At 44.1% G+C, this 10,987-nt stretch overlaps 1 protein-coding gene across 1 annotated transcript in view; it reads left to right on the top strand.

Annotated features, from left to right (window-relative positions):
- The first annotated feature begins 2,373 nt into the window (after window positions 1–2,373).
- Window positions 2,374–10,987, top strand: part of LOC147633037 (integrin-linked protein kinase 1-like) — a 107,540-nt gene continuing 98,926 nt past the window's right edge. Inside the window, exons 1-3 of the mRNA XM_086806036.1 lie at window positions 2,374–3,393; window positions 3,578–3,652; window positions 3,741–3,851. Of these exons, the coding sequence (XP_086662162.1) occupies window positions 3,073–3,393; window positions 3,578–3,652; window positions 3,741–3,851 (507 nt within the window). The 5' untranslated portion in view covers window positions 2,374–3,072. The remainder of the gene's footprint in view (window positions 3,394–3,577; window positions 3,653–3,740; window positions 3,852–10,987) is intronic.

The raw sequence follows: 10,987 nt of genomic DNA, 5'->3' as shown, positions 1-10,987 counted from the left end.
TACATTATAAAGATGAATAACTAATTCCTATTTCTAATGTTATTAAAATTCCCACAATTCTTAAGCAAGCCCTTCTCACAAATTCAAATATTGTAAAAATAATTACTCTTTCTATACAGTATTATGAAAAAATCTCACCATTCTTAAGCAAGCCCTTCTCACAAATTCAAATATTGTAAGAATAATAACTAATTCCTCTTTCTATTTTGTTATAAAAAAACCTCACCATTCTTCGTAAAAATTCAAAATTTTAAACAAACATATCCTTTGATGCTTGGTATTGGATTTTTATTCTGCACACCAATCAAGCACAATATATTTCCAAACAATCAGTATTCAAATGTCATGTATTATTGATGTCTGAATTGTGTGGCACTTTAGAGAGTTTCAAATCAAAATCTTCACTCATTCCTCTCTTTACCATATAAACCTACTTGGTTTGAAGGGCAACTTTTCTCCCCTAGTTATGCCCAAAATCTTTGACTCTTGAGAAAAGGATACATGGGCATGCCCACTTACGTTCCTTGATCAATTATAGGAACTAAAAAAATTCAAACTTTGCGAATCAAATAAACTCAACTGTCTTAGCACAATGCATACCAACAATTTTATAATATATATAATGCACTTTGACTTTGACTATGTTTGCATATGTAATTAGAGTTTGTAATTAGGATTTGTAATTTTCTCTTGTAACCTATACGAGAGGATCAAGTTAGGTTGTTGTTGAATGTCAAGTTTGGTTAACATCCAACTTCAAACTTATATAAATCATGAAAGGAATAATGTTCTTGTATAACTTCATTATTTTTTCTTTATGTATGGTAAGGAATTTTAATAAATCTATCCTTTAAAAAATAGTAAATAAATTTTAAAAACTTAAAATTTATCCCAATTAAAAAATGCAAGCAATTAAAAGAATCCTACTTTTAATTAAAGCATCAAACAAGGAGTGTTTGTCTTTCCCTCCCTTCGCTCCTCTTCCACTTTTTTTCCTTGTCAACATTATCTTGAGAGGTACATGAATATTTTGTCTAGAGAGATTATATTTACATATAATATATATGTAGTTCTCTCTCTCCCTCTCCGTCTCCCTCTCTCTTGAGCAAGAATCTTAAGAGAGAGAAAGAGATGAAGAGGGAGAGAGAGAGGGAGAGGGAGAGGGAGAACTACATATATATGTAGTTCTCTCTCTCCGTCCCTCCCTCTCTCCCTTTCCCTTTCTCTCACTAATTTCCTTATGTCACTTACAGTCTATCCACACATTAAAATCTTCATACATACTCATAATTGTATATATTTATTCACATAGACTTCCATATCTAAATATAAGAGTAGATATAGAGGACACATTTATTAAGATTTAGGGGACAAAGATATTTAGATATAGAAGTCTATGTGAATAAATATAAGAGTAGATATAGAGGACACATTTATTAAGATTTAGGGGACAAAGATATTTAGATATAGAAGTCTATGTGAATAAATATATACAATTATGAGTATGTATGAAGATTTTAATGTGTGGATAGACTGAGTATGTATGAAGATTTTAATGTGTGGATAGACTGTAAGTGACATAAAGAAATTAGTGAGAGAAAGGGAGAGGGAGAGAGGGAGGGACGTACCCTCTCTCTCTCTCTCTCTCTCTCTCTATATATATATATATATACATATATATATATATATACATATATATATCTATATATATGTGTGTATATATATATATATATATACATATACATACATACATACATATACATATATATATCTATATATATATGTGTATACATACATACATACATACATACATACATACATACATACATACATACATACATACATACATATATATATATATATATATATATATATATATATATATATATATAAAGAGAGAGAGAGAGAGAGAGAGAGAGAGAGAGAGAGCACGGTTGTTGCAGGAGAACTCGAGCAGAGGTGGCGGAGGGGAGAGCACCGAGCGCACAATGAACAAACACAATGAGTCGGAGGGGAGAGCACCCATCGAATTATTGTGGCGATGCCTCCAACAAGCTGCTAGCATCGATGGAAGGCGGCGTGGAAGATGGCATGCATGTCCTGGCGAGCGCAGAGATAACCGTCGCAGCATCGATTACATGCGGTGTTGAGACTGACAAACGACTACATGTGGCGCCAAGTAGAGAAAATCTTTCATTTTTTGGTGACACTTGTCATAGGGGAAATAAGCCCTCTAAAAGATACTAGAGATTGCTTGATTTTTCAACTTTTGCAAGCCTCCCCAAAAAAAAGAGTTTTCAGAAGGCCAAATATATATATATATATATATATATATAAATCATGGCAAAAGACGAGCACTTTTAAAAAGTAACAGTTGCGAAACCTTTTAGCGCCATGGCACAAAGGGAAGGCTTTGTTGTTTCTCTTCGTCGTGTCGGTGTCTGTTTTTTTGTAACCTTGGCTTGAAAATTAGGGTTTGTGAAAGCCTAGCCCTGCAGTTTAGCAGCACTTTAGCTATGGCAGCCTGTGCTTTTTTTGTTGCGTTATAAAGCTTGGCCTCATAACTGCAGGGGTCCCACGTCGTCCAGCTGGCGCGCTCATGACAGCTAACTACTTTGATGAACGAGGGTCTCCACCTTTTCTGCAGAGCTGTGGTTTCATTCATTACAGTTTCGCTTCGCTGGGGCTCCTCTGCTCTGCATAATCTCGCTGCTTTTCCTGCAATTCTGTAGCTTCCACATCTCCCTAGCATTCTGTTGTGTTTTGCTGACTTAGAGTTGGCAAAGCTAGGGTTTTAACCTCCTTGTGTTCTGCAGAGTCAGGGTCCTGGCACTCCTACACTTTGCGGGTTGGCTACGGTTTCATCCTACAGAGCTAGGGATTGCGTCTTTGCCTCAATACTCCTAATCAAGGATGTGGTCACTGTTTGCGTGATTTGTGAATGCAGGCATGCTTCGATCCTGCGTTCTGATCCGTCCCACATTTTCAGAGATTGCTAGCAGCACGATTTAAACGAGGTTTCATCGCTTTCAAGTTTCCATTCCAAAAAGAACGCTTTTCAGAGCTTTTACAATGGATGGAGCCAGGCATAGATTTGCTTTGGGAAGACAGTCCTCATTGGCTCCCCCTAATGCAGATGGTGAAGAGGGATCGTTCAGCACGTTTTGTCTTCCTGAAAAACTTGACAAGGCCATGCAGCTTCTTTTCATCTCGAGCAAAGGAGACGAGGAAGGCGTTGCTACTTTACTTGCAGAGGGCGCTGATGTAAACATTGCTGACTTTGATGATCGCACAGCCCTCCATGTGGCTGCCTGCGAGGGGCATGCGAAGGTTGTGGAGTTTTTACTAAAGCAGGGAGCCAATGTGAATGCACGAGACCGATGGGGCAGCACTGTGAGCATATTTTTTGCCCATCTCTTTTCACCCTGCTTCTGTAATTTTCCTTGGGAAGATCCTATTATACCTGGATCTGCTTTGACAATGCTTTTGTACTATGTTTTGCATTTATTAACTCTTTTTGTTGTGCATTTGTTTCCTGTCTTGGATATTTGGTTGGCATTGACACCAATTCTTGCAGCCTCTTTCTGATGCAAAACATTACGGCAACAAGGATGTCTGCAAAATTTTAGAGGTGGCTGGTGCTAAGCTTCCTGTGAGTGCCCTGAATGTGCTTTCATTGTTCATTTTTTGGGACAAGACAACCTAGAGTGTAGGCCGCTTATTGCATTGTTGTTTTGCAGGAAAGCTCCAAAAAAATTCCAATGCAAGTTGCAAATCCAGCTGATGTGCCTGAATATGAAGTGAAACCAGAGGAGTTAACAAACTTTAAAAAAGATTTTAAGTTGTCTGAGGTACTTACTCGTTTTTTATGGGATTTTTCTGCATTGTGTTGTAACAATTAATCATTGGCATTGTGGGAGCTTTTGTAAACTAGCAGGTGCCTGTGATCTTTTAATAGGCTCTACATGTGCACCTCTGTAGAGGTCTTATAAGTACTCTATCCCATGTGATGCTTGCTGAAAGTAAACTTTTTATCTTTGGAATTTGTAGTACTAGTTACATGCAAGGCTCTCATAGTCGAGATAACTTTTCCATTTGGCTTGTTTGCACGTTATGAGAGCATTCTGGCCATCAGGTTTTTTGAGGATAGCTGTTTGTACATCCATCATTCTGCTGACTGCAAGGAGTATACAGTACACTGTATATATTGAGTGTCTTGTTGGTAAAGCTTGGACATGTTGTGAAGATGTTGAATGGGCTAGCTGCTATTGCATCCTCAGATACTGCTATTGCATCATTCTGCTGACTACAAGGAGCATACAGTACACTCTATATATTGTGTGTCTTGTTGGTAAAGCTTGGACATGGAAATGTTGAATGGGCTAGCTGCTATTGCATCCTCAGATACCTCGTTATGCCAAGAGATTATATTATTTACTTAACTCATGTTGAATCCTTGCATAGATAGGCGATGCTTGCAAGCATAGATTTGATTGTAGGCTTCTTTCTTTCATGAGCTTCCCTTCTACCCACCTCTTATGATATTGAACCACCGTGAATAGAAGTTCTATTCTTCCTTTTCGCCACAACCATTTTGTTGAGGTGTATATGGCACTGTACACTGATGCTTAATCCCCTTACTCTCTCTCTCTGCAAGAAAGCTTTGAAAGGAGTGAACATTGCTTGGATATATCGGTGCCTCAGTGTGTGTGAACAGCCCCTCAAAAGGCTTAGATGTGTGTGTGTCATAGTGAGTGAACCCACCCTTACATGGATAAGGGTGCATTAAATAAGGGTCAAAGGGTTCGGCATATTGAAAGGGGTATATATGCAAAGACCTTGTGCTTCAATTGACACAATCAATCAATCAAATCTTGATCATCATCCTTGTCATGCAATCACCTCTCTCTTGAGCATCTCTCTCTCTCTCTCTCCCTCCTTCCATCATAGCCATGGCTACCTCCTTCGAACCACCATAGCTAGGAGGCTGTACCAACAATTGGTATCAGAGCCGATAGCAGCAGTCTTCTCTGCACAGCAGCCACGTTTTTTTCTTGCTAGCGTGTCATTTGCACATCTAATACCTGTGGCCCTTAATTGCTCATGATGCCTTTTCCTTTCACTTGTTGCTCGCCTAAGTGTTGCATATCAGTGCTGGCTTCTCATCATGTGTGCGCTCTCCTCTGGTTGCTATTTTGGCCGCTTGTATGCCGCTATGCGTCTAGCCTTTTTTTTTTTCCACCTTCCGTCATTTTTACTCAAGGCTTATAGCCTTAAAAGGCTATAATAGCCTTGATACTAAGCCTTAAGCTTTAAGGCTATTAAAGGTAGTCATCGCCACCCGCAACAGCCCTGCAACATTCAGCTGCAGCCACAGTAGTTGTTGCACAGCAACCACGCAACACACAAAAAGGGGCCAGCTCTTGTGTGCAGTGATGAGCAGTAGCAAAGAGAGAGAAAGTCTCTGCAACAATAGTACTTGCAGCAAAATCAGCAGTGCCACGACAATCATCATCATCATCAACAATAGCCGAAAAACCCTATTTTCCAGATTTGGGGATTTTCAAAACCAGCCTCTACAAACCCTAAAAATTAGGGGTTTCTCTAAAAATTAGAGAAATTGACCTAATTGAAGCTTGCAATAGACGACAAAATTAGGGCTTTTTGTAAAATTAGCCCTCAGCATTGACATTGAAGCCCTTGCAACAATAATATTATGGCTCTATCAACCACTGCAATCGACAGGTTTTCTGGTGCTGGGTTTCCTACTTGGCAGACCAAGATGCAACTTCCCTTGATGAGGGAGGGCGTCTGGAGCATAATCTTTGGAGATGTGGCGACAACGCAATGACATAGCTATTGCACTAATTGGCCTCAGTTTGGCAGACACTCTTGTTCTTCACATAGACGTAAAGAAAATTTGGGACAAGCTGGAGACTCTTTTTGGAATTAAAATCACTAATTCTAAGGTTTTCTTGAAGTTGAAGTTCTATGATTTGAAAATGCCAGATAATGAAGAATTAAGTGATCACCTTGTCAAGTTCTACTCACTTGTTCAACAGCTCACTAGCCTTAAGTGTGAGCTTGATGATGAGAACAAGGTGGCAGTTCTCACCAAAACTTTGCAAGATGTTACCCAGTTTTAACAAACCATTGAAGTCATGCACATAGCTTCAACATCATTTGGAGATCAGAAGTGGAGGACCAACAAGAAGATTTAGTGCAGGTACTACAAGAGAATGGGGCATAAAGAGGCCAATTGTTTCAAAAAGCTGGAGAAAGAGCAAGAAAAACACTGCGCAAATCTTGTTGCTGAAGATGAAGAGGAACCAGCTGAAGAGAACATATTTGCTGTAACGGCCCAAGTCTCCCTTGATGAGGTAGATGATGAGTGGGCATTCTAGTTGCCTTTATCAATGTGTATTAAATAAGGGTTCGTTGCCCTGGGTAGTTGTCACGTGCATCCCACACTTGGATGCCACGTAGACATATCTATACAGAAGGTGCAAGACGTGGGGTCGAAAACTGGTCCTATGTGAGTCCAGTCCGAGACGAGTCAGCCAGGGTTCCAGTCCAGTCGTCCGAGGTCAGGTGTGCATTGTCGTGCACATGTGTCCAAGGTCAGGTATGCATTGCATAGTCACAAGGGATGGGGGACGGGGACGGGGGACGGCCATAAGTAGGGAACGGGGACGGGGGAGGGAACGTCACTCAAAAAATACTTTTTTTTAAAATTATTCTACTCTGCACTTACTCTACTTTGGAAGTACATCAAAATGAGCACAAATTTACACTAAAATGCTAAGATTTTGAGTCATATTAATAATTAAATAGATACAAAATGAGTCATGACTCAAGAGTCAGGACTCAGGAGTTAGGACTAAGCCTTAAGGAGGCAAAATACAAGGACGGACTCAAATGAGTCAATGACAAAAAAGTGCTGAAGACTAGAGGCTAGAGGCTAGAGCTAAGTAGTAAGGCCCATGAATCATGATCCATGAATGATCATCCACGTGAAGTGCTCGCCTCATGGTCATGGGTAGCTTGTGCGGCTGCCAAAGAAGCATCAAGCTCATCCTCACTGGCATGCTGCTCCTGCACCTCATCCTCCCGTTGCTCTTCTTGTTGACTCATCTCCCACTCGGTGAAGGAATCTGCCTTCTTGGTCACGCTCTTGCAAAGCATTCGCAAGTTCGCGCTGACGAAGACAAGGTCATTGGCACGCTCTACCCCGAGTCGGTTCCTCTTCCTAGAGGCAATGTGGTTGTAGGTACTCCAAAGTTGCTCCAAGCAAGAGGAGCTGACGGCCTGGCTAAGTATGCGGATGGCAAGCTGCTGCAGCTCCGGTCCATCTGAACCAAAGTCCTCCCACCATAGAGCAGCACCAACTTTGGAGCGGTCAACCTGTGCATCATGACAGCCATAGGAGTCATGAAATGACCTGTACATCGAAAGCTGGTCCCTGATCTTGCGCCTAACCGATGCATTAGGCACAAGACGATCCAGGATGATCCTCCATCCAGCGCTCACCTCCCGGTCGCTCTCCTGCTTGTTGCCTTGGAATTCTGGGTCCACCACATAAGCTGCTGCATGCAATGGAGAGTAGTAGGAATTCCACCTTCCTAGACACAAGGCATGGATCTCCTCGTATCTGTCTTCGTCAGGCACGAAGCCTGTCAACTTCTCTATCATGCGATCCATGGCCTCGTAGACCTTGCCTATGCATGGCTGCATAGCGTCTACAATCCTCAACAGGTGGACTATGGGCCTCACCATAGCATCTGTGGTCTTCACACGCTCCCACCAAGAGGCGTCATCCGCCCGTAGCCTACACTCTTGGCTAGTGTTTGTATTGGACTCTTGCATGGCGACAAACTTGTCGCTAAGGAAAAGCCCCCTCAAAGCACCACTACAATCCTTCAACCGGCCCAACATGAGAAAGTTGTAGGCAAACCGGGTGTCAGAATATTTGAGGAGAGAGAGACAGGACCTCTTGTTGAACTCATGCCGAAGTCTTTGGTGGTTGAGGACAAAGGAGACCATGGTGTTGGCCTCCTCAATGAGCGGGCTGATCCATGGTAATGCCCTGATGTCCTTGAGGAGGTTGTTTAGGCAATGAACCATACAAAAGGACACCGTGACATGTCCATACATACTTTGGAGAATAGCTCCCGCCGCCCTATTGGAAGGCTCCCCATCCGCAACAAAGCCCACTACATGCTCGGGGCCAACGATCTCCATGGTGGTAGCCCACTCCGCCGCAAGCACATCCGCGCTCTTCCCAGTGCCGGATGCATCATGAGATGAGATGAAGTACATCTCTCCACGGGAATATGCAACCATGCCGTGAATACTCCTCTTGCAGGTGTCACTCCATCCATCCACAATGTGGGAGACTCCGTTTCTCTCCCATTGCCGCTTTGTGTTGTCGGCCGCTTGCTCTACAATGCGCTTCTCCTTGTCGAGCAATGTAGTGCGCAAGCTCTCGGATGAGGGGGGCGTATAGGTTGAGCCATACTCCCCAATCTTCTTAACCATTACCTTGAAGTATTCCGACCTATTCAAGAAAGTAATTTACTAATGAGAAGGAGACTAGGATGATGAAAACATGAATGATGAATTGGCAATGATCGATTGCACTTACCTAGCCGCTTGAAAGGCAATGTGGTCGTGGAAGAAGAAGCGGGCCACCGCCATATCCACCTCCTCCTTCAACTTGGGGTTGCAATTCTCCCCAAGTGTAGATTGTCGCCGTGGGCCACGTAATGATTGAGAGGCCGTGGAGATGGAGGGTGCCGGTGTCGTGGATGGAGTAACATTCCGACTTGATGGCGAAGGTGATGGTGTGCATGATCCCGATCCACCACATGACTCCATGGTAGAGGCTTGAGTTCCTCTCCCCATCGTCGTGGGATCCACGGCCACTCGTGGTGTCCTTCTTGTCGCTTCGACCGCTTCGTAGACGCTAAGCTTGTCAAGAAGTTCCCGTCTCTTCTCGGGCGTGACATTCGTGCAAAACCTCACCTCATTCCCACTCTCATGCAAGAGGTGGGCTCGCACTTTGTCGGCGCCACCCGTTCGCCGGTACGGGCAAAGCTTGCATACCCATGGCCGAGAACCGCCTCCATGAACGGATGTGGTGTAGTTTACCTCCTCCCACCATGTCCATCCCGTTGTCCTTCTATGAGAAGCCCCGGCACGTGAGGAGGATGCCATGGTTGAAGATGGCTTGCCGCTTGACTCTTGAGCCTTGAGGAATGAGAGAGAGAGAGAGAGAGCCTTGAGGAATGAGAGAGAGAGAGAGAGAGAGAGAGAGAGAGAGAGAGAGAGAGAGAGAGAGAGAGAGAGAGAGCCTAGAGGCTTGGAAGTTGGAAGACTCAAGAGGCTTGAGGGAGAGGTGAGAGCCTAGGCCCTAGAGCTTGGAACTTGGAAGTTGGAAGAGACTCGAGAGAAGATTCAAGAAGCTTGAGCCTTGAAAGCTTGAGCAATGAGCAATGAACTTGTGTGTGCTTGTAGCCTTGTAGAGGTGGGCTCTTATATAGATAGGCAAGAGAAAGAGGAAAGCCTCAAGGGCAAGAGAGAGAGAGAGAGGGCCAAGGCCCAACAGCCATAAACGGCTAGAAGAGCCCAAGCCCAACAGCCATAAACGGCTACGAAGGCAGGCAGGCGGCAGGCAGGCGCAACGGCCAGAAACGGGCGCAGGCGGCGTAGGCGCAACGGCTCTCTGCCGTCCCCGCACAGGCCATCCCCGACAGCCGTCCCCCGTCCCTGCGCCGTCCCCTGTGCCGTCCCCTGTTTGAAACGCCCGTCGGGGGACGTCCGTCCGTCCCCGTCCCTGCGCCGTCCCGTTTCGGCGTCCCAGCGTTCCTAGGCTCCGTCCCCGCCGTCCCCTGTGACTAGGATGCATTGTCCTCCACATGTAAAAGTGCTACTCCGCGCTGTGAGTCTCTCTCTGGAATGATGTCAGTGGTTTTGTGTATCTGGCATGACACCGGGGATGCCAAACCATTGTTTAGACAGGTAGGGTTTGTGTATAGGAATGGGGCCAGCCCATAGGGCTATCCCAATAACAGACATGTGAGATTGGCACTCACATAAACTAAGTGTCATGTGCATAAAATGCCATGGACATTCTCAGATGCTGGTCCAGAAGAGGGCAGCCAGAAAAAGAGAATAAGAACCAAAAGTTGGAGCACATAGGGCTGTTTTGGCAGTAGTGTGGACTTGGAGAAGGACTTGGATCCCTGTCAGCTCTACAAGAGCAGAGTAAGAGCTGTCGGTTGAGACACATAGGCTGTTGGCTGAACCAGAACCAAGGCAGCTACAGGCGCATCACTTTTGATGTATTATTGTCCAGTCGGCTGGCCGACAGCAGTCGGCCAGCTCTCCATAAAATCCAAGAGACTATAAATAGCAAGTTTTGCTCCTCATTGTATTCATTCAACTCCTTTGAGTTGGGTCTTAGACTAGGACAAATTTTGGGTGTTTCCCACCTTTTTGTGAAGGCAGCCTATGGCTGTAGATTAGGAGTACCTTTTTGTAATATATGAATATATTGAATTTCCAACATCTCTCTCTCTCTGTCTCTCCCTTCTCTTTGTCTTTTTCTCAGTGTTGTTTAGGGCTGAAAGAAGACTCCCGGAGCTTTCGCGTGTTACACCAAGTCATTGGCTTTTAGAGTGCCAAGACGGTTATGCTTCTTTGAAGTGACATGGCTGAATGAGCTCCATAGTTGCTCTAAGCAAGACGAACTAACAGCTGGGCTTAGAATCTTGATGGCAAGCCCTTGTAACTTTGGTGCATCTGCTCCATAATCTTCCCATCACACACTTGGATCAGTGGTCATTCGATCCAGCAAAGCATTCGCTTTACCAAACCTCTTCTTGAGGGCCCTGTGGTCATAGTCAGCTAGTTGATTCCTGATGGTTCTTTGTAGAGTTGGATCCGGCACAAGTTTGTCGAGCACCTTGTCCCACCCACCTGACAC

Source organism: Cibotium barometz, chromosome 12 (genome assembly GCF_041138505.1).
Source record: "Cibotium barometz isolate CiBa-2024 chromosome 12, ASM4113850v1, whole genome shotgun sequence".
NCBI classification, from domain to species: domain Eukaryota; kingdom Viridiplantae; phylum Streptophyta; class Polypodiopsida; order Cyatheales; family Cibotiaceae; genus Cibotium; species Cibotium barometz.
Note: the sequence above shows the minus strand (reverse complement) of the source record. Positions and strands in the feature narration are given on the sequence as shown.